This window comes from Sinocyclocheilus grahami, unplaced genomic scaffold (genome assembly GCF_001515645.1).
Source record: "Sinocyclocheilus grahami isolate Dianchi unplaced genomic scaffold, SAMN03320097.WGS_v1.1 scaffold761.1, whole genome shotgun sequence".
Lineage (NCBI taxonomy): Eukaryota > Metazoa > Chordata > Actinopteri > Cypriniformes > Cyprinidae > Sinocyclocheilus > Sinocyclocheilus grahami.
The window spans coordinates 862,705-885,824 of NW_015505940.1; the positions used below are offsets into that span (position 1 = coordinate 862,705).

The 23,120-nt window shown below is 39.2% G+C and overlaps 3 protein-coding genes and 1 long non-coding RNA gene across 4 annotated transcripts in view; 3 read left to right on the forward strand and 1 right to left on the reverse strand.

Moving 5' to 3' along the window:
- Positions 1 to 7,219, forward strand: part of LOC107561234 (poly [ADP-ribose] polymerase 12-like) — a 9,012-nt gene extending 1,793 nt beyond the window's left edge. The window contains exons 2-11 of the mRNA XM_016245620.1: positions 893 to 951; positions 1,575 to 1,625; positions 1,702 to 1,828; positions 3,064 to 3,229; positions 3,302 to 3,422; positions 5,399 to 5,495; positions 5,575 to 5,650; positions 5,721 to 5,851; positions 5,928 to 6,079; positions 6,825 to 7,219. Of these exons, the coding sequence (XP_016101106.1) occupies positions 893 to 951; positions 1,575 to 1,625; positions 1,702 to 1,828; positions 3,064 to 3,229; positions 3,302 to 3,422; positions 5,399 to 5,495; positions 5,575 to 5,650; positions 5,721 to 5,851; positions 5,928 to 6,079; positions 6,825 to 7,159 (1,315 nt within the window). The 3' untranslated portion in view covers positions 7,160 to 7,219. The remainder of the gene's footprint in view (positions 1 to 892; positions 952 to 1,574; positions 1,626 to 1,701; positions 1,829 to 3,063; positions 3,230 to 3,301; positions 3,423 to 5,398; positions 5,496 to 5,574; positions 5,651 to 5,720; positions 5,852 to 5,927; positions 6,080 to 6,824) is intronic.
- A 282-nt stretch (positions 7,220 to 7,501) lies between these two features.
- LOC107561258 (uncharacterized) lies at positions 7,502 to 18,434 on the reverse strand. The gene is made up of 3 exons (XR_001605831.1): positions 18,423 to 18,434; positions 16,633 to 16,636; positions 7,502 to 7,875 (listed from the first exon to the last, which is right to left on the reverse strand). It is a non-coding gene; the product is annotated as an uncharacterized lncRNA (long non-coding RNA).
- On the forward strand, positions 10,161 to 13,883 carry LOC107561256 (poly [ADP-ribose] polymerase 12). Its single transcript, XM_016245670.1, has 4 exons — positions 10,161 to 10,677; positions 11,687 to 11,822; positions 12,441 to 12,732; positions 13,259 to 13,883. The coding sequence occupies exons 1-4, from the start codon at positions 10,397 to 10,399 to the stop codon at positions 13,330 to 13,332; spliced, it is 783 nt and encodes a 260-aa protein (XP_016101156.1). The 5' UTR covers positions 10,161 to 10,396; the 3' UTR covers positions 13,333 to 13,883.
- LOC107561255 (uncharacterized) lies at positions 14,234 to 21,312 on the forward strand. The gene is made up of 8 exons (XM_016245669.1): positions 14,234 to 14,420; positions 14,502 to 14,637; positions 16,531 to 16,627; positions 16,706 to 16,790; positions 17,968 to 18,098; positions 18,172 to 18,317; positions 19,168 to 19,378; positions 19,745 to 21,312. Exons 1-8 carry the CDS (start codon positions 14,241 to 14,243, stop codon positions 21,132 to 21,134), a joined length of 2,376 nt encoding a protein of 791 aa, XP_016101155.1. The 5' UTR covers positions 14,234 to 14,240; the 3' UTR covers positions 21,135 to 21,312.
- Positions 21,313 to 23,120: the final 1,808 nt, after the last annotated feature.

The following is a 23,120-nucleotide window of genomic DNA, read 5'->3' on the forward strand; positions in this document are numbered from 1 at the left end:
CACACACACACACCCTCTCTCTCACACACACACACACACACACACACACATATATATATATATATGTATGGATAAAAGCATCAGCTAAATGACTAAATAAAAAATAAATAAAATATATATATATATATATATATATATATATAAAGCGCTGTCAAACGGTTAATCGCATCCAAAACAGCACATACACACAGAGAATTGAAATTGCGTTACTCTCAGACCCTTGGTGCATACAGATAACATAAATACAGATTAAATACAAAATACAAATAAGGTAAAATGTAAAAAAAAATATATATATATATATAAAGCACAAGGCATATGGCAGATAGAGTGCAAACCAGTAAAGTAAACAAGTTATTAAATATAATTATCTGTGATATAAATTATACATGTATATATTTTCAAAATGTATACTTAAGAAAAATGTGTTATGTTTATATATTAAATATATTTATCTGTAATATATAAATATATACATGTAAATATTTTCTAAATATATACTGTATGTGTGTGTATTTATATATACATAATAAATATACACAGTACACGCATATATTATGTCAACAGAAACTTTTATTTTGGATGTGTGTGTAATATTTTTATTTAAAAATCAACTGTCCTCATACAAGGATGTCATGTAGGTATATACTGTATCAGATGTGTTTCAAACATAAACATTAAAACATTACAATATTTGAATGCACTGTTATTATGATTTGATTATTCTTCAAGCATCACCTCCATCTTTAAACACGCCACGCCTACGATCAAAACATCATACTTATACACGTCACCTCTAAAGCTTGTTGGATCATTCAAACACGCGTATTCAGTGCTACAATTAATGAACTATAAATACATCAGTGGGTTTGGCTGGGTGTTTGTGTTAAAGGAACAGTTCACCTGAAAATGGAAATGTGTTCACTCTCAGTCCACCTAAGATTAGGATGAGTTTGTTTCTTCGTCAGGTTTGGAGAAATGTAGCATTGCATCAGTGTCTCAGCAATGGATGCTCTGCAAGTGAATGGGTGCCGTCAGAACGAGAGCTGATAAAAACATCACAAGTAATCCACAGCACTCCAGTCCATCAGTTAACATCTGGAGAAGGCAAAAGCTGAGACACATCCAGCATTAAGACGGTTTAACTAAAATATCATAGAGTCTATAATCCATAATAAGTCCATAAATGCATCTGACTTTTTTTCTCGCAATTCAGAAATGCAAGATATAAACTTGCTATTGAGAGAAAAAAGTAAGACGATATAAACTCGCAATTGCAAGTTATAAAGTCCAGTTCTGAGAAAAAGACGTATCACGCAAATTTGTACTTTTTCTCAGAAATGCGAGTTTATATCACGCAATTCTCACTTTCTAACTCGTAATTGCGAGTTTATATCTTGCAATTCTGAGAAAAATATTGTGAGATTAAAAAGTTGCAATTACTTTTATTTCTTTTATTCAGTGGCGGAAACGGGATTCCATGTGTTTTAAATACGAGAATGCAATTTTAGGAAAAATTCAGTCTGAAAGATGCTTACAGACATGTGTGTGTGTGTGTGTGTGTCTGCTCTTAGAGAAAACGGAGATCTGCATGTATTTCATCAAAGGATTCTGCAAGCACGGTGGTAAGAACGGCATTATTATCGTGTGATTCACAGAGCTGTGTTTAGTTTGAACGCAGCTGAACACCTGTGTTTCCAGTCTCATGTAGGAGGGAGCATTCCAATCTGCCCTATAAATGGGAAGTTAAAGAAGGATCGGAATGGAAGGCTCTTCCTGACAACGAGGCCATCGAGAAAGATTATTGCAATGCTGCAAGAACATACAGGTGTGTGAAAGAAAACACATGTCGGGATTAGTGCTGCTCTCCCAGCACAGTGCTATGATGCTGGAGGTGGTTGTCAGGGTGTTTTTTCAGTTGTGTTGCTATGCAGTTACTAAGGTGTTTGGAGTGTTTTTTAGTGTGTTGCTATGCAGTTACTAAGGTGTTTGGAGTGTTTTTTAGTGTGTTGCTTTGCGGTTGCTAAGGTGTTTGGAGTGTTTTTTAGTGTGTTGCTTTGCGGTTGCTAAGGTGTTTGGAGTTTTTAGTGCATTGCTATGCTGTAGCTAAGGTGTTTGGAGTGTTTTTTAGTGTGTTGCTTTGCGATTGCTAAGGTGCTTGGAGTGGTTTTAGTGTGTTGTTATGCTGTAGCTAAGGTGTTTGGAGTAATTGTAATGTTGATATGGGGTTGCTAAGGTGTTTGGAGTTTATTTAGTGCATTGTTTGTTATGCGGTTGCCAAGGTGTTTTTTCAGTTGTGTTGCAATGCAGTTACTAAGGTTTTTGGAGTGTTTTTAGTGTGTTGCGATGCGGTTGCTAAGGTGCTTGGAGTGGTTTTAGTGTGTTATGCTGTAGCTAAGGTGTTTGGAGTGATTGTAGTGTTGATATGCAGTTGCTAAGGTGTTTGGATTGTTAGTGGTTGCTTAGGTGTTAGGAGCGGTTTTAGGGCATTTTCTATGTGGTTGCTAAGGTTTTTGCAGTTTATTGAGTGTGTTTCATTGCAGTTGTGTTTGAAGTGGTTTTAGTTCTGTTGCTATGCAGTTGCTAAGGTGTTAGGAGTGGTTTTAGGGCGTTGCTATGCGGTCGCTAAGGTTTTTGCAGTTTATTTAGTGCGTTGCTCTGCAGTTGCTAAGGTGTTTGGAGTTTGTTTTAGTGTGTTGCTATGCAGTTGCTAAGGTTTTTGGAGTTTATTGAGTGTTTCTGTGCAGTTGTGTTTGAAGTGGTTTTAGTTCTGTTGCTATGCAGTTGCTAAGGTGTTAGGAATGGTTTTAGGGCATTGCTATGCGGTCGCTAAGGTGTTTGGAGGTTATTTAGTGCGTTGCTATGCAGTTGCTAAGGTGTTTGGAGTTTGTTTTAGTTCTGTTGCTATGCAGTTGCTAAGTTGCTGTGTAGTTGCACATTTGTAAATGTGATGTTTTTGGTTGATAACTATTTTATTTTCACCTTGATATTAATCAAACAGCCTGTTCCGGCAGTGCATGAATGGTTAGTGGAGTGTTCTGACGGTTTCTCTGTCTATCAAAGCTCTGGAATGAACCCGGTTTATTTCGATACGATGACCCAAGGCTCTCACAGCGTGCGGCGTCTGTCGACGGTACCGTCGGTGCTCCAGCCCACCTTCATCCTGACCACCGAGTGGGTCTGGTACTGGGAGGACGAGGATGGGAACTGGATCCAGTATGCTACAGCGGTAAGTGACTTTTTGCTAAACTTAACTATACTTTTCAACATTTGATGTTCTGTTTTTCTCTTTATTGATCAGGAGGGGGGTCATAGATTGTCTTCCATCTCCAGCGCTGAACTCGAGCAGAAGTATCAGGCCGATAACAACACTGTGGTGGAGTTCACAGCCGAATCGCAGACGTACGAGCTCAGCTTCACGGGTAACCTAAAAAAACATCGTACATTTAGGGGTTGTGCGATTACATATCGTCTATGATAGGATTGCAATTGTTGTTTTAATGATGTACATTATAGAGTATGTCGCTCAATTTGCAAAAAAAACTAACAAAAACACATCTTGAGCACCCAAAAGCATTGAATCCTACAAAACGTACCAAATGTTTTGCTTTCATAACTTGATTTAAGGGTATTTTAACGGCATTCTAACAGGCTTCATCACACAAGCCTGTTAGAATGCAGTTAAAACACCCTGATAATTTAAGTTATGAAAGCCAAAGAAAATTTAAGTTTTGTTTGTTTTTTATAAGCTATAATAAATTTAAATAAAGGGGTCATATGATGCTTTTTAAAAGATCATTATTTGGTGTATTTGGTGTAACAGAATATGTTGACATGCTTTAATGTTCAAAAAACACATTATTTTTCAAATACCGTACATTATTGTAGGTCCTCTATGCCCCGCCTCTTGAGCAGAAGTATCAGGCCGATAACAACGCTGTGGTGGAGTTCACAGCCGAATCGCAGACGTACGAGCTCAGCTTCACGGGTAACCTAAAAAAACATCGTACATTTAGGGGTTGTGCGATTACATATCGTCTATGATAGGATTGCAATTGTTGTTTTAATGATGTACGAGCTGACATTATAGAGTATGTCGCTCAATTTGCAAAAAAAACTAACAAAAACACATCTTGAGAACCCAAAAGCATTGAATCCTACAAAACGTACCAAATGTTTTGCTTTCATAACTTGATTTCAGGGTATTTTAACGGCATTCTAACAGGCTTCATCACACAAGCCTGTTAGAATGCAGTTAAAACACCCTGATAATTTAAGTTATGAAAGCCAAAGAAAATTTAAGTTTTGTTAGTTTTTTATAAGCTATAGTAAATTTAAGTAAAGGGGTCGTATGATGCTTTTTAAAAGATCATTATTTTGTGTATTTGGTGTAACAGAATATGTTGACATGCTTTAATGTTCAAAAAACACATTGTCATAGCAAAGTCAGAATGATCTCCTCTCCTAGCTTCACGAAACGGTCGTCCATAAAATGCATTGCTGTTCTGTTGTAAGTCATCTTAAAGATTCCTAAATGCATCTACTTCCGGAAGGCCAAATAAAGTGCTTTTGCTTTCGCCGAGAAACACGCAGCGTCTCCCTGACATGCTGCTTCAACACTAACTGCGGTTACTGAAACCACGCCTTCTTTCTTTGCTGCACATTTGGGCGCATTATGCTAATATTTCCACATAGTGAGGTAGACATGTGGGGGCGTGTTAGAACGAGCCGTTTTAGGGGGGCGTGGCAGAGTCTTAACTTTGATAAAGAATATCTCTTTGGTTTTGAGACTTTAGTCTTTGCAACTTCAGGGATCTTATCTATGCACAATCAGCTTCTAACACTCCAAAGAGAAAGGAACACTTGAAATCGCATCATATGACCCCTTTAAGTAATTTAACACAAGCAAGTGTTGTTTTCCTGAATATCAGCACATGAGCGCAATTGCGAATGGGACATTGATTTTATACAGCAGTTCAATAAACAAGAAATTTATATTTAGTGAGTTACATTTTATACACCGTATTGTATGATTTTTTTTTCTGTTTTCCAACGAAAATAGTTCCAAACAAAGCTGGAGTGGATCATATGTGCGTCTCAGAGCAACACTGCAGTGTTTCGCTCCTAGATGAATCTGTTTTTGAACAAATCATTTGAGTCAATGATTCAATGATCCATTCATAAAGACTCGGAATGAATCAGCCGTTTTGAATGAATCGTTTAAATGAATCACTCATTAATTGCTGCCACCTACTGGCGCTTTTAGTGTCGCGTTTACTTATCCATGAGCAAAATATTGTGAAATATTGTCAATATCGCACACTCCCACATACAGTACATTATACTTATAATAGTCTTGAGCTCTCTAACTGTCGTCTGAACTAATCTTGCTCTTCAGATATGATCCAGACAAACAAACGCTACACAACCAAAAAAGTCGTCAGACGTCGTCCCAAATTTGTGTCAGCGGCTGATGTTCGAACAATCAAGACAGCGTAAGAAAACACTCCTCATTCTCTCTCGAACTCTCCGAAACCTGTATGATGAAAAAAAACTCTTCATGTCTGTTTTTAGGAGAAGGACGCCCAATAATTTCAAGGCTCTGCCGGAGCACTGGGATAAAGCTCTGACTCCTGAGACCGGATACAAGGTGAGTGGAATCGTTTATCGGTGACTTTACGTGGATCTCTGTTTATATCGTTCTGTGCTGTTTTACACAGAGTGTGTGGCTGCAGAGCACGTCAGCCGAATACATCAAAATCAAAGAACTGTTCAGTCGCACCATGGTCGGCTTCCGAATCCTAAAGATCGAGAGGATCCAGAACAAAGCATTATGGGAAGTTTATCAGTGGTAGGTCCACAAGACATGCACTCACTGGAACGTCCAGATCGATTGCAGCACGTCTGACGGTTTGCGCCACTTTTAGGCAGAAGGACTTCATGAAAAAGAACAACGGAGGCAGAGACGTGACCGAGAAGCAGCTCTTCCACGGCACCGACAGCACGCATTTAGATGCCATCTGCCGCAACAACTTCGACTGGAGGATCTGTGGGACTCACGGCACGGCCTACGGAAAAGGTGGCTTCATCAGATAACCTAAAACAGTGTTTAATAGTTCAACCAGAAATGAGAATGTGCTGGATGAGTTTGTTTCTTCGTCAGATTTGGAGAAATGTAGCATTGCATCAGTGTCTAACTGCAAGTGAATGGGTGCTGTCAGAACGAGAGCTGATAGAAACATCACAATAATCCACACCACTCAGTTAACATCTGGAAAAGACAAAAGCTGAAACTAATCCGTAAAAAATAAATAAGTATCATTATAAATAATATATAAGCAAGTTGTGTATGTTTCAATGCTCAGACTTTGTCTGAAGAACACTAATTCAACAAGTACTGTTATACCAAAACTGCTTCAAAGCAACATCCCATAAACCTTGAGCTTCCATAAACATTCTGTCGTATATATCTCTTATTCATAAAGACAAACAGCTCTCGTGATTAATCAATCAATGAAATGCTCGCTTGAAGCAAAACACACACAGGCTGCATCTAAGGATCCCACGATCCTTCATTATAGACTCGTGTTTGAGTTATAAACGTCTTAATGATAGATTTGTTTCAGCTTTTGTCTTCTCCAGATGTTAGCTGATGGACTGGAGTGCCGTGGATTATTGTGATGTTTCTATCAGCTCTCGTTCTGACGGCACCCATTCACTTGCAGTGAGACACTGATGCATTTCTCCAAACCTGACGAAGAAACAAACTTTTTTTGGTTGAGCTATTCCTTCAAACGCACATCTTGATGTGTCTCTTTTTGCAGGTAGTTATTTTGCCAGGGATGCCAAATACTCGCACAGCTACACCAAAGGCTCAGGCACTCGCTCCATGTTCGTGTGTCGCATTCTGGTTGGCAGCTACACCAAAGGTGAATCCAGCTACCTCCGGCCTCCATCCAAAGACGGAGGAGACACCGTCTTCTACGACAGCTGTGTGAACGATGTCTTCGATCCGTCCGTATTTGTAGTGTTCGAAAAGCACCAGATCTACCCCGAGTATCTGATTGAGTACAGCGACTCCTCAGGTGCTTCTCCCTCACAATCCTCTTCCTCAACTACTCCGAAGTCTACTTCAACGTCAGAGTGCATCATTTCCTGATCAGGCACCGTGCGAGCGCATTGTGTGCTTTAGAGGAAGTTAATACTGATAATTAAAAGTTTAAAAAATAAACGTGACAGAAAAGTGTCTTATACTCTCAGGAGGTTAAAGTCACGATGAAACGGTAGCATCGACAGATCTTTTCTTCTTTATTGTGACATGCATCCAAATGTAAAAATGTTGGGCGGGGCTTGGTTCTGTGCATCAGTTGATTGGATGTTGAGATGTGGGCGTGGCTCTAAAATTGTATGCAGATGAGCGTGAGCTTGCAGGGGCGGGGCTTAAATAGTCAAAATGTAAAAAGATGAATTGTTAGAGCTACAACATGCATTTGAAATCGACAGATCTTTTATTCTTTATTGTGACATGCATCCAAATGTAAAAATGTTGGGCGGGGCTTGGTTCTTGGTGCATCAGTTGATTGGATGTTGAGATGTGGGCGTGTATGCAGATGAGCGTGAGCTTGCAGGGGCGGGGCTTAAATAGTCAAAATGTAAAAAGATGAATTGTTAGAGCTACAACATGCATTTGAATGAATGAATGTAATTTGTCTTGATCTTTGTAATAATCTGAATATTTGAGATACTTGTCACAAGGAAGCTTTCCAATAAATAAGGAAATTAGGTTTGTTTTTTCCCCTCATATTGACCTTTTCCTCATAATCCTCAAATATAGGCTACTTTTCCCTAATAGATGTGAATGACTGACTGAAATATCTCTGTTTATTTGTGTTTCCCAAACCATTGGATACCTGTGTCCCTCAGCAATATAACAATTATTTGTGCCTATTTATAGTAATCTGATTATTTTGGGTTAAGGTGTACTTATGATCTAAATGTCATTATATTATCATATTTAAATAACCAAACTTTCATGCTTGGTGTCAAGTGTTTTGTGCAATGATTTGTTTGAACATTTTTAGAAAATAAAAAATAAACATTTTAATAACGTTATGTTTTGGGTGAAAATAAAGGTGGAGTAAAGGAACGATGTAAGAAAGGTTTTTGTAACCTTTAAATAACAACTGTTTATTTGTGTTTCCCAAACCATTGGATACCTGTGTCCCTCAGCAATATAACAATTATTTGTGCCTATTTATAGTAATCTGATTATTTTGGGTTTGGGTTGGGTATTTTTGGGTTTGGGTTAAATAACCAAACTTTCATGCTTGGTGTCAAGTGTTTTGTGCAATGATTTGTTTGAACATTTTTAGAAAATAAAAAATAAACATTTTAATAACGTTATGTTTTGGGTGAAAATAAAGGTGGAGTAAAGGAACGATGTAAGAAAGGTTTTTGTAACCTTTAAATAACATTAATCACGATTTCAAGAATGTTCCCACAACGTTTTTAGAAGCTGCTTATAGTTCTTACTGTTTACATTGAAAATTTAAATTTCTCATGAATCATTTCGGTCATATTTCAAATACTGCACAAAATACGTTCACATTTGTATTATAATGTTGGTAGTTTCATCGCGTGATCAAACCGGGCGTGTGTTTCTTCCTGTAAGTTTCGTTTTCTCTCAGATTGAATCACTCGCTGATTTGGAGTCAAGTGTTCAGTGAATCATTAGCTGATCTGGAGTCAGTGTTCAGTGAATCATTAGCTGATCTGGAGTCAAGTGTCAATTGATTATTTGGCGGATTTGGAGTCAGTGTTCAGTGAATCATTAGCTGATCTGGAGTCAGTGTTCAGTGAATCACTCGCTGATCTGGAGTCAGTGTTCAGTGAATCATTAGCTGATTTGGAGTCAGTGTTCAGTGAATCACTCGCTGATTTGGAGTCAGTGTTCAGTGAATCACTCGCTGATTTGGAGTCAGTGTTCAGTGAATCACTCGCTGATTTGGAGTCAGTGTTCAGTGAATCACTCGCTGATTTGGAGTCAGTGTTCAGTGAATCACTCGCTGATTTGGAGTCAGTGTTCAGTGAATCACTCGCTGATTTGGAGTCAGTGTTCAGTGAATCACTCGCTGATTTGGAGTCAGTGTTCAGTGAATCACTCGCTGATTTGGAGTCAGTGTTCAGTGAATCACTCGCTGATTTGGAGTCAGTGTTCAGTGAATCACTCGCTGATTTGGAGTCAGTGTTCAGTGAATCACTCGCTGATTTGGAGTCAGTGTTCAGTGAATCACTCGCTGATTTGGAGTCAGTGTTCAGTGAATCACTCGCTGATTTGGAGTCAGTGTTCAGTGAATCACTCGCTGATTTGGAGTCAGTGTTCAGTGAATCACTCGCTGATTTGGAGTCAGTGTTCAGTGAATCACTCGCTGATTTGGAGTCAGTGTTCAGTGAATCACTCGCTGATTTGGAGTCAGTGTTCAGTGAATCACTCGCTGATTTGGAGTCAGTGTTCAGTGAATCACTCGCTGATTTGGAGTCAGTGTTCAGTGAATCATTAGCTGATCTGGAGTCAGTGTTCAGTGAATCATTAGCTGATCTGGAGTCAGTGTTCAGTGAATCATTAGCTGATCTGGAGTCAAGTGTTCAGTGAATCATTAGCTGATCTGGAGTCAGTGTTCAGTGAATCATTAGCTGATTTGGAGACAGTGTTCAGTGAATCACTCGCTTATTTTGGAGCATAGACATAATAAATACCTAGACGCCTCATTGGCCGCTTTGAGCCGTCCGCCATGTTAGTGCGGGCAAGACTGCCTTAAAAATAAATGGAGGTAAACGGAGGAGCTGCGGTTTTTTCTAAATCAAATGCAAACAATCAACATCAAACCTTAAGGGGATCCACAATACAGGGATGTTTGACATTTGTAGATTCAGCCAGTCTCTAACATCACTCCAGAACTGGCTGAATCTAAAAATGTCAAACGTCCCTGTATTTAACATCAACCATATCCTGTTTTATGTTGACGATTCAGATAATTCAATATCAGACATTGTGAATGGCCAGGTGGAGCCTGGGGAGAAGGAATGGGATGGAGCATCGAATCATTATTTAAGTAGGAATATTTGTGTATATACGGGTGTAAGAACAGGAAAAGCAAAAACAAGGAATAAATTGATAAATAAACCATGACTGCATAACAGCAAAAGTAGGTGGCGATATGCACACAGGATGTAACACGCCAAAAAACGGAAGAAGAAGATGTGAGAGTTGCCCGCACCAAGATGGCGGCCACGTTGACGTGCGGTCAATGAGGCGTCTAGGTATTTATTAACTCTATGCTCTGAGTCAGTGTTCAGAGATTCGAACTCTGCGCGACTCGGTTCGGTGTCAGAAATCATGGCGGAGGAAACGATCCTGAAAGTGTTGTGCGGGAATCACGGATCGATGGAGTACGAGCGTCTTTTGGAGATTTCATACGGACTGAAAGAAGTGTCCGCGGAGAATTCACTGGATAAGATCATCCGCCGCAGCGACATCTTCACCGTCGTTCAGCGAAGCGAAAGCAAAGAGGTTTTCGCGCAAACTACCGTCGGACTGTGTAGAAGGAGCGAGTGTGAGGAGCTGTGCGGAAACCTGCACCTGTGTAAATATGAGCTGATGACGGGGCGCTGCTGCAGGTAGAGCTGGGGCAAGTTGTCACAGGCCGGTATTGCTTAGATCTCGATAATATTACACCAAGTCTCACTGACTGACTGTAGATGAAGGCGAACCAACCGTTTACAATCAAAACAAAACAAGTGCGAGCTTGTAAATCCACAGATGTAGTGTGCTTTTGTTTAGTTAGAGAATGAAGGGTATGAACAAATGTAACGAGTAACGTGTCGGCGCAAAAACATGGAACGTTTTTTATTTTTTTAATTGTTACATTTTTTTTAAACGTTCAGAGAACATTCATAAGTAACATTCTCATCTCAACCCATACAGCATAAAATAAATATATATATATAATTTTTTTTTTCATATTTCAGAATATAAAATATATATTTGCTAAATTATTTTTCAAAAATATATTTTCTACTAGTATATTTTTGGCCATTTATTTTCAAATATATGAATGTAAATATATTTTCTACCAGCATATTGTTTTGGCAATTTTTGTATATTTTATAATATTTTTTAAAAAGCATTCAAACTCATATCTTGCCCTATGCATTTCAATCCAAGAAATTAATAGATTCACATTTTTGAAGAAAAACTCGATTTGCTGTCTATAACACTAGACATACAGTACATTTTGAATCAATTAAATAGGGAACATGCTTTAAAATGTTCCAAAAAAATTACAAGTACATAAAATGCATTAAATTAAACCTCATTAAATCTAGTTTTGATCTCTAGCAGGCAGGTTACCGTAAGATTCGAAGTGTATTTGTGTATGAAAAATGTATTTTCTATTTAAACAAATATATTTAATTGAGCTTCACCGAATGCAGCATGCATTTAGCATATATTCAAAATATAAGTTTGGCCACAAAAGCATATTTTCTTGCATATGTGAATGATAAGCGTGATGGAATGGAATGTTAAAGACTGGATGTCTTGAGCGTTCTGACAGCATTTAGAAATAACACAAACAAAAACAGACTGTTTTAAGTGTGACTAGTGAGTCTGTGTGTGTTTCTGAAGGCAGGGCTGCAGCTACGGACACCAGCTGATGTCTGAACACAACGTGAGGATCCTGAGAGCTCATGGGATGATGTGTCTGAGTCGAGAAGATCTGTGTGTGATGTTTCTGCAGTCCGACAGCGGCCTCCTGCCTCCCGTGAGCATCTGCACGCCACACATACACTCATTTTCAGGGAAAGATGCTAAAGGCAAGACAACTTGTTGCTAAATGTCATTGCGCGACGACATCGTTATATCATCACAACGCAAATCTGCATAGAATATACACAATCAGATCACTCACATCTCAGCAAAAATATGATTATGAGGATGATTTGAAATGTTCATTTAGATTTGTTAGTAAAACTAAAAAAGAAATATAATATTAAAGCAAGAAGCCGTGGTTAACAACGCCCCTTAGCTGTAATAAATTCACTGTAAACCACGGCTTCTTGAGACTTATTGCTTTAGTACATTTTTCTACATCTTTCTTTTAACTGATCAACAAATGCAGGTACAAACTAACAAGGTGTTATCATAAATGAACAATTATTATTGAACAATTGCAGCTTAGTTCATGTGATATGTGTACAGTTTCCTCTTCTTGTGTAATTCAGAGGGAAAATGTGCCTTTTTTGAGTCACAGTTGCCAAATACATTTTAAAAATAGCTACATTTGTTGCTAGGTGCTTTTTGAAGAAATAGTTGCTAGAGTAGTCTGAAAAGTTGCTAAATCTAGCAACACTGCGTCCAAGCATGTCGCTCTGTTCCGCAGCTGTGCATCGCGTACAACCGAAGCCGAGGGCGGCGTGGAAGCTGTCCGGACGGAGAGACGTGCACGAGGCTGCATGTGTGCGAGAGCTTCGTCAGAGGACGCTGCGGCGACACGGACTGCGGACGCTCGCACGATTTCCACGAGCCTCAGGCGAGAAAAGTGCTGCGCTCCAGAGGAGTGTCGCAGCAGCTCATGAGCTCGCTGCCCTTCATCTACCGCAACATCCTCGCGCTCAAGACTCAAGCGGACCGCGGGAACACGGACGTCCAGCCTCACAGAAGCTCTGACGGAGGTGTCAGGGTTCCTCAGTGGTTTATTGGTTATATGTGACCCTGGAGCACAAAACCAGTCATAAGGGTCAATTTTGGGAAATTGAGATGTATGCATCATCTGAAAGATGAATAAATAGCTTTCCATTGATGTATGGTTTGTTAGGATCGGACAATATTTGAAAATCTGGAATCTGAGGGTGCAAAAAAATCTAAATATTGAGAAAATCATCTTTAAAGTTGTTCAGATGACGTTCTTAGCAATGCATATTACTAATCACACATTAAGCTTTGATGTATTTACAGTAGGAGATTTACTAAATATCTTCAAAGAACATGATCTTTACTTAATATCCTAATGATTTTTGGCATAAAAGAAAAATGTATAATGTATTGTTGGCTATTGCTACAAATATCCCCCAGCGACTCAACACTGCTTTTGTGCTCCAGGCTCACACATGATTCTAATAACACTATGTTTGTATTTCTCCCGTCTCTGAAGCATCATCATGATTCTGATTTAACACGTTCTGTTTTCTCTCCTCATAGAGAGTGAGATCTGCCTGTCGTTTGTCAGAGGATTCTGCGGCACAGGTACGTGTGTGATCGTGTCCGGTCACTAAAGACCCGAAGAGGTCCTGATTTAACCTGAATGCATCTATTTAGTCACGTCACACTTATTTATACAGCGCTATATTATACAATACACTGTTTCAAAGCAGCTATCCTCCTTATTCTTCAATGCGGAAGTAAACCGATGGGCAAAACTTCCGGTTTGTTAGACGCCTTAGAGAAATAACGAGAAGAATAACAACGTGCATTACAAACCAGTGTGTTCATAATTAAGATTATACATTAAAATAATAAGGTTAGACACGCCTATCAAGCAACAAAACGAGCTAAAAATAGCTGGATGCGCATGAGATCGACATTCTGAAAGCATCCTTATGATGTTACTTGTACCTGATGAACATTCTAAAAACGTTATTTTGTAACCTTTAAAATAATGTTCTACTCTTGACAAGAAAACTGGCCGTTTAGCGTTGTGCGAATATTAAAAATAGACGTTTAAATATTTGGGGTGAAAGTAACGTTTTTTTGTTAGAAATGCATTTGTAACCTTTCAGTGACATTATAGCCATGACCACCTTAGAAACATTTTAAAATAATGTTCCCACGCTTTTATAACCTAAATTTGTTATCATTATTCAAATCTATCAGTTAAATTGATGATATGCCTGAATTTGAATAGTCTTTTTTAGTAACAGCGATCAGCTAATCACCAAATACAGTGTTGTTTTAGTAGAATTGAGTTCCCTTATGACTGGTTTTGTGCTCCTGGGTCACATTTGTAGTAAAACATTGGTTAATATTTTTATTTTTATTTTTTAAGGGTTGAAATGCACACACAACTTCATCCAGCTGCAAAATTCAAAGATTTTAATTGTAACTGTGAGAGAGAGAGAGAGAGACGCCAACTGAAGCCATTTGGGCCCCAAACAAATTGAGTTTGAATCTGAGTGAATAATGCATGCTTCTGCACAGTTCTGGAAACGAGCCGGTGTGTTTTGAGGAAATGACCCTGGGTCTGGATAAGGTCCGGCGTCTCTCCACGCAGTCCTCGGTTCTCCTGCCCGGCTTCACCCTCACCACCTGCTGGTGCTGGTACTGGAAGAACGAGTACCACCGCTGGATCCAGTACGGGTCGATAGTGCGTCCCGACTCGCTCTGGTCTGTTTGTATTGTGTGTGTGTGATCAGGCAGGATCTGCTGATGATGCTGTTCTTCTCAGGCGGAGATGCACCGGATGTCTTCGGTCAGCATCGAGCAGCTGGAGCTCAGATATCAGGAGTATCTGCAGCAGGAGCAGGAGGACGCTGGGATCAAGTTTAGCGCCGGAAACTGCTTCTATGAGCTCCGCTTCGCAGGTTTGCTTTGTGTGAGGCCGTATCCACCTTATTTTTCAACGTGGACGTAAGCCGTCTTCTGTGAATGTGTGAGACTTCCGGTTCATTAGCCACTGTAGGGAAATAACCAGAAGAATGACGAAGTGCGGTAAACGGCAAAATTGTTTGAAATACAAACTAGTGTGTTTATAATTAACTCTTTCCCCACCAGCGTTTTTGCGGATTTTCACTCAAATTTCATGGCCGCCAGAATATTTTGTTTTATGAATATCTGAACACGCAATACATCACAATAAAATCAGACCGTCTACTTTCAAACAAAAGAATCTGTTTGATTCTAGCGTCAAGCATTGCTTTTTTATCAACACTTGAATGTAGGTAGGTTTCATAAGAAAAGCAACATTTTGAGCAAATTGCATTTTTATCAAATACTGCATCTGGATCATATTCGGTAATATTATCAGAGCAAAGCTGCAGAAGATGGCTTCCATCAGCAAAGCTTGCACACTTTCTGGATCCACATTTCACTCGCTAACATCAGGCAGTTTTCATTTATACGCGGTTAGTGTTGATGATCGCATTATTTTTCATATGCATGCGCTTACATCTGAGATCGCTGGTTTCTGCGTCTTCCTCGCCTGTGTTTTTGATCGAGTGACGCGTAATACCGCCCCCTAGCGTATATCAGTGGAAACACAGAAAATTCCGTGTTTGGTGGGGAAAGAGTTAAGATAATAATAATGAAACATGCTAGGAACGTGTTAAAAGATGTTAGCAATGTGTTAAAACATGCTAGAAACATGTTGGTGTTAAAACATGCCAATTCATGCTAGAATAATGTTAAAATATGCTAGGAACATGTTAATTTTTGCTAGGAATTCTTACAAGCAATGTGTCAAACATGTTAGCCATGCATTAAAACATGCTAAAAACATGTTAGCAACATGCCAATTCATGCTAGCATAACGTTTAAACATTAACATGGTATGGTAAATAGTAAAACATGCTAGGAGCATGTAAAAACATGATAGTAATGTGTTAAAACATGATAGCAACATGCCAGTCCATGCTAGTTCATGATTTACGATCATGTTAAAACATGCTAATAAGGTTAGCAATGTGCTAAACATGCTAACAGTATGTTAATTCAAGCTAGCAACATGTTAATCATGTTAGAAATCAGCTCATTCATGTTTGCAATGTGTCAAACATGTTAGCCATGTGCTAAAACATGCTAGAAACATGTTAGTAACATGTTAAATCACATTAACCATGGGTTAATAGATGCTAGCAACATGCCACCATAGTCCTAAAACATGCTAATGTATTGTAAAAATATGCTGAGAACATGTTAGTTTATGCTAGCAACATGTTAGCAAACGGGATAACTGATCTTAGCAATGTGTTAAAACACACTAGATACAAGCTAGCAATGTGCTAAAACATGCTATCAACATCCTAATTCATTTTAGCAACATGCTAATTAATGTCAGCAATGTGCAAATAATTGTTAGCATGCGCTACCACATGCTAGCATAGTGTTGACGTGCTAGCAACATGCTAATGCATGTAAGACATGTACTAAAACATGCTGGCAACATTGTGATGCATGCTAGCAGCATGTTAAAACATGTTAGGAACATACTAATTCATGCTAGCAACATGCTAAAAGATCCTAGCAATGTGTTAAATCATGCTAGGAACATGCTAGCAGTGTGCAAAATCATGCTATCAACTTGCTAAAACATGTTAGTGACATTAATTGACTTTGTTACTTACATCTCTGAGTAAATCCTTCAAACTTCAAGCTTTCCAGATTTACTTGAAACTTTCAGAACTGTGTTTTTGTCAAGCCAACATCACAAGTTTGTCATGAAGCTGTACTCATCTAGTTACTGCTAATCTTGTTCACAGACATGAAGCAAAGAAATGAGGTGAGCGGCACAGAGAGAGCCGTCAGGCGCCGGCCCGTGTTTGTCTCGTCGGTCGGCGTCCGGATCGCCAGAACGAGGTGACGACGCTCTCCAGCGGGTTTATGTCAAGCTTCTGCCTGTTGTTTTGCGTTATTCTGCCTGATCTTGTTTTCCAGATGTTGCGGAGCCAGTAAGACTCACTTTTCTAAAGGCGTTCCTGGATTTTGGGACCAAAATGCCATTCCAGACTTTGGATTTCAGGTTGGGATTTTTGCTTCATCATCACTACTAACCGATACCACAGGGGCTGGATTCACAAAACATTCTTAACTCTCTCCCCGCCAAAAGAGCCTGTTGTACACTAGGGGGCGCTATTACGCATCTCCTGAATGAGTCTAGAATCACTCGATCAAAAACACAGGCGAGGAAGACGCAGAAACCAGCGATCTCAGATGTAAGCGCATGCGTATGAAAAATAATGCGATCATTATTTTTCAATAAATGAAAACTGCCTGATGTTAGCGAGTGAAATGTGGATCCAGAAAGTGTGCAAGCTTTGCTGATGGAAGCCATCTTCTGCAGCTTTGCTCTGATAATATTACCGAATATGATCCAGATGCAGTATTTGATAAAAATGCAATTTGCTCAAAATGTTGCTTTTCTTATGAAACCTACCTACATTCAAGTGTTGATAAAAAAACAATGCTTGACGCTAGAATCAAACAGATTCTTTTGTTTGAAAGTAGACGGTCTGATTTTATTGTGATGTATTGCGTGTTCAGATATTCATAAAACAAAATATTCTGGCGGCCATGAAATTTGTGAAAATCATCTAAAATGCTGGCGGGGAAAGAGTTAACTGCCATTTTCTTCTTATTTTCTAACTTCTTAAGAATATTCTGATCTTTTTTCTTAAGATTGTTTTTAAGACAAAACTTAAGAAGAATTCAAATTCTTAAAAAGAATCTTCTTAAAAATGAAGTTCTTCGTTTTAGACGACGACTTAAAGTTTGGCTAACCTCAGACTTGCCTTAAATCCCTTAAAATGTTTTAATGAATTTATTGGCTTATTTCAAATTAATTGTTATATTTAAGCTCTACAACAACACTAGCTACATCGTCAGACGAACGAGGTGCACAAGTGTTCTGCAGTGACACACCAGTGACTTACAGTGTAAAGCATGATCGGTCGTCATTACGTGTGACGCAACTTTTTTGCTGAATTCAGTAAGAACTCTACAGAAACGAGTCAGACAGGGTGCCTATTATGATTATTAGAGTAATCTGCAGGAAGTGCAAAAAGACGATCCTTGAGGTGCGAGTTCATCAGTGCGTAAATTCTTAAGAAAAAAAAGATGTTCTTATTGCACTCAAGAACTGTATCTTGTGAAATTTCTTATTTCTTTGAAGTTTTCCTTGATCTCTTGTTTATCTGCAGAGAGTCCGTCTCTGGCCGTCTCACAGGGATTACGTGAGAGTCCACGAGCGCTTCAGCCAAACTCTGAGGGGTTTCACCGTCCGCCGGATCGAGCGTGTGCAGAACAGGGAACTCTGGGAAGACTTCATGCTGTGGGTATCAGAACCGATCGTCTGTCGCAAATCATCCGTCTTTTAGTTTGCATAAACATGCATTTTTCCACAGAAAAAAGGAGCGGATGAAAACTACGAACAAGCAGGAGAAATTTGGCGATCGGCTTTTATTCCACGCCACCGAATCCTCTCTCGTCGAAGCGGCGTGTCTGAGAAACGTTGACTTTGAGACGTCGGATACAGCAGCGTATGGACAGGGTGTGTTTCTCATTCCTGTAGATGACGGATCGACTGTATTTTTAAAGTTTTTTTAAAATTAGTTTCTTATGCTCATCAAGGCTGCATTTATTTGATCAAAAATACTGAAAAAAATGTGAAATATTATTACAATGTAAAATAACGTTTTTATATTTTAATAGACAGTAAAATCTAATTTATTCCTGTGATCAAAGCTGAATTTTCAGCTTCGTTACTCCAAGTATCACACGATATGTTGATTTTTATCAGTGCTGGAAACAGTTGTGTGGCTAAATATTTATTTTTTTATTGTTTGGAACGCGTGCTGCGTTTTTTCAGGATACTTTGATGAATGAAAAGTTGAAAAGAACAGCCTACCGTTTAAAGTAATTTTTTATCTTGTCTTTTTTTGAAATAAATTAATACTTTTATTCAGCGAGGATGTGTTAAATCGATTAAAAGTGAAAGCAAAGATTTATATTTTGAATAAACGCTGTCCTTTTTAACATTTTATTCATCAAAGAATTCTGAAAAAAGTATCACAGGTTACTAAAACAAATTGGCAACATTGTGTATAAATCAGAATATTATACTGATTTCTGAAGATCATGTGACACTGAAGACTGGAGGAATGATGCTGAAAATACAGCTGCGCATCACAGAAATACATTACAGTTTAAAGTATATTAAAATAGAAACCATTATTTTATATTCTAATAACATTCGCAATATTACTGTTTTTTTTCTGTATTTTCGATCAAATAAATGCAGCCTTGATGAGCAGAAGAGACTTACTGAACTCAAACTTTTGACTGGCGGTGTATGTACAGTTTAATAAGCTTTGTGACGTAGTTTTCCTCCTGTCTGACAGGGATTTATCTCTCAAAGGACGCCAGGTACTGGATTGAGCGGGAGGACGGTTGTGCGACGAGGCTGATGTTCGCGTGCAGGGTGCTGGTTGGGTATTACACCAGAGGAGCGGCTCGTTTCCGCCACCCTCCGGCCAAAAACACTGACGGAAGTCTGTACGACAGCTGTGTGGATAATCCACGTGACCCGTCTGTTTTCGTAGTGTTTGACAGGTGTCAGAACAATATTACGGGTTTTTTTTCTGTATTTTCGATCAAATAAATGCAGCCTTGATGAGCAGAAGAGACTTACTGAACTCAAACTTTTGACTGGCGGTGTATGTACAGTTTAATAAGCTTTGTGACGTAGTTTTCCTCCTGTCTGACAGGGATTTATCTCTCAAAGGACGCCAGGTACTGGATTGAGCGGGAGGACGGTTGTGCGACGAGGCTGATGTTCGCGTGCAGGGTGCTGGTTGGGTATTACACCAGAGGAGCGGCTCGTTTCCGCCACCCTCCGGCCAAAAACACTGACGGAAGTCTGTACGACAGCTGTGTGGATAATCCACGTGACCCGTCTGTTTTCGTAGTGTTTGACAGGTGTCAGATCTACCCAGAGTTTCTTATTACCTTCGAGGAGAGTAACAAGTGTTTAGTGTCTGGTATCGCTCGGGTCGACACAAAAGAATCTAGTCGAACCGCTGAAGCCACAGAACCAGAGCGAGCCTCGGTTATCTCCACCAACTCCAGCGGGTGCACAAGCTTGGACAGTTCACTCGAGGGTCCAGATTCTGATCCAGAACACACCTCGTCCTCCTCCAGACGAACAGAACCTCTCATTACGCTCTTAAGCTCAACATTAGACACAGATGTGGGCGTCTCCGCTGCACTTCCTGTCTCAACTAAAAGTGCCACGAATGCACTTCCTGTCTCAACTGAACGCATCTCCACTGTACTTCCTGTCTCAGAAAAACGCAATTCCACTGCACTTCCTGTCTCACCTGAGGACATTTACAATGCATTTCCTCTTTCAGCGAAGGGCATATCCTCTGCACTTCCTGTCTCAACGGAACGCATTTCCACGGCACGTCCTGTCTCAGAAAAACGCATTTCCTCTGCATTTCCTGTTTCAGCTAAAAGTGTCTCCACTGCATTTCCTGTCTCACCTGAGGACATTTCCAATGCATTTCCTCTTTCAGCGAAGGGCATTTCCCCTGCGCTTCCTGTCTCGAGTGGAAGTGCCTCGAACGCACTTCCTGTCGCAACTAATCGCTTCTCCCCTGCGCTTCCTGTCTCGAGTGGAAGTGCCTCGAACGCACTTCCTGTCGCAACTAATCGCTTCTCCCCTGCGCTTCCTGTCTCGAGTGGAAGTGCCTCGAACGCACTTCCTGTCGCAACTAATCGCTTCTCCCCTGCGCTTCCTGTCTCGAGTGGAAGTGCCTCGAACGCACTTCCTGTCGCAACTAATCGCTTCTCCCCTGCGCTTCCTGTCTCGAGTGGAAGTGCCTCGAACGCACTTCCTGTCGCAACTAATCGCTTCTCCCCTGCGCTTCCTGTCTCGAGTGGAAGTGCCTCGAACGCACTTCCTGTCGCAACTAATCGCTTCTCCCCTGCGCTTCCTGTCTCGAGTGGAAGTGCCTCGAACGCACTTCCTGTCGCAACTAATCGCTTCTCCCCTGCGCTTCCTGTCTCGAGTGGAAGTGCCTCGAACGCACTTCCTGTCGCAACTAATCGCTTCTCCCCTGCGCTTCCTGTCTCGAGTGGAAGTGCCTCGAACGCACTTCCTGTCGCAACTAATCGCTTCTCCCCTGCGCTTCCTGTCTCGAGTGGAAGTGCCTCGAACGCACTTCCTGTCGCAACTAATCGCTTCTCCCCTGCGCTTCCTGTCTCGAGTGGAAGTGCCTCGAACGCACTTCCTGTCTCGTATGGTTCTACGTCTGTGACTAGCAGAAAACCTGCAGCGCAGAAGAACAGCTGCACTGTCATGTGATCTGTTACGGCGCTGCACAAATGATTTTCTTGCTTCGTATTTCTGTCTTGTGTTCTTGTATAAACATCTAAACATTCTTGAATCAAGGTGCATTTACTGGACGAGTAAAATGGCTTAAGATATTAAGTCTTGTTTTCTAAAAACAATTATCAAAATTTAGATAAGAAAAATAATTAGTGCTGGGCAACAATTAATCACATCCAAAATAAGTTTTTGTTTATATAATATGTATTGTGTATATTTATTATGTATATATTAAGACACACATACAGTATATATTCTGAAAATATTTACATGTGTATATGTATTTTCATATAATTTATATTATATATAAATATATTTAATATATAAACATAGCATACTTTTCTTAAATAGATATATACATGCATGCATGTGTGTGTATTTATAGATACATAATAAATATACACATGTACACAAACTATTATTTTGGATGCGATTAATCACGATAAATCTTAATTCAAGGCTAAACAAGATTATTTTTCTTGCCCCATTGGCCGATATTTTTGCTTGTTTTAAGATAACTTTTTTAGAAAACAAAAATTAATATCTTAAGCCACTCGTCCAGTAAATGCATCTTGATTCAAGAATTTTTAGATCTTTATACTAGAAAACAAGACAGAAATACTAGGCAAGAAAATCATAACTTGATTTAGTGTCATAGCATGCGCTAAGTTACTGCTCTGCATTCAATGAGAGAAATAATATTGAGTTCAAAGGTGTAAGTTTGTTATGCATGTCATATAGACGTAACGGTTAATTATTAATCTGGAAACCTTTCCTGATGAGGAAGATGTGAGGAAGTCATCTGATAATCTAGTCGTATAACTGCACGATCACATCACGTTTATAAACGTGCAGAACTGAAACACTGTTTGGTTTGGTTGTTAGTTCCTGATATTTAGTTCTGTTCTGGTCAGGTTTGGTTTGGTTTCTTGTCAATTCGAATGGAATAAAAGCTGACACCAAACAGCTCTCTGGTGTCTTTGGTCTTTTTATATTTTACTTTGCATGCATGCATTTGTTAGATGCTTCTATCCAAAGCGACCTACTTTGCATTTGATCATTTCTTGAAATAATGCATTTGCATCCTAATAGTTTCATAGTTTGCTCTGGCCTTGCTGGTGGTTTAATCTCTTGTTTTAGTGCATTTCCTGCAAATATGGAAAAATAAAGGGTCTCAATAAAATGTTATGTTAACAAAGATATAGTAAAGAGTTTTGGTGCATGTTATCTTTAAGGTGTCTACCATTAAGTATAGTTTTTAATTATCGCATTAATTAGTGTCATAGAATGAGTAAACATGTTGATGGCAACAATAGTGACCTGTGGAATAATACCGTGCATGTAGATGTATATAAAATATATTTATACCTTGCTACGTGTACTGCGTTAGGCTAACCATTTGCACTTATATATTGTTGCTCTTTTGATTGCTTCTATTGTCTATTTGGATAAAAGCGTCTGCTAAATGACTAAATGTAATGTAAATACACATATAAAAGCATTTGCAGCTATTACTGAACGTTGCACTAAAATGCTGCAATGACAACGTTACAGTGAATATTGCACTGAATTCAAAGTTCAATTGTTACAAATGAAGTTACTATATTGATGTTGTGATACTTGAAGCACTAATATAAGGGTTTTATATAAAGTAGCAATTTTTAAATATGTTGCTGGTTGTATTTTTTCTCAGTATTCCTATCAGTGTTGTATAAGGGTTTTTAACCCAAGAATGTGATGAAACCGAGTTTAAAATAGCTGGGCTGAGATATATAACAATTATATATAGATATACTGTATATGACTGCAGAAATATGTCAATTCTGAAAAAAAAAATAAAAAAAAAATAAGGTAGCCTAATATGGCTTTAGAACAGCATCAGGTGAGAGTGTGTGTGTGTGTGTGTTTGTGATGTGAGTGTGTGTGTGTTTGTGTGTGTGTGAGTGAGAGCGAGAGTGTGTG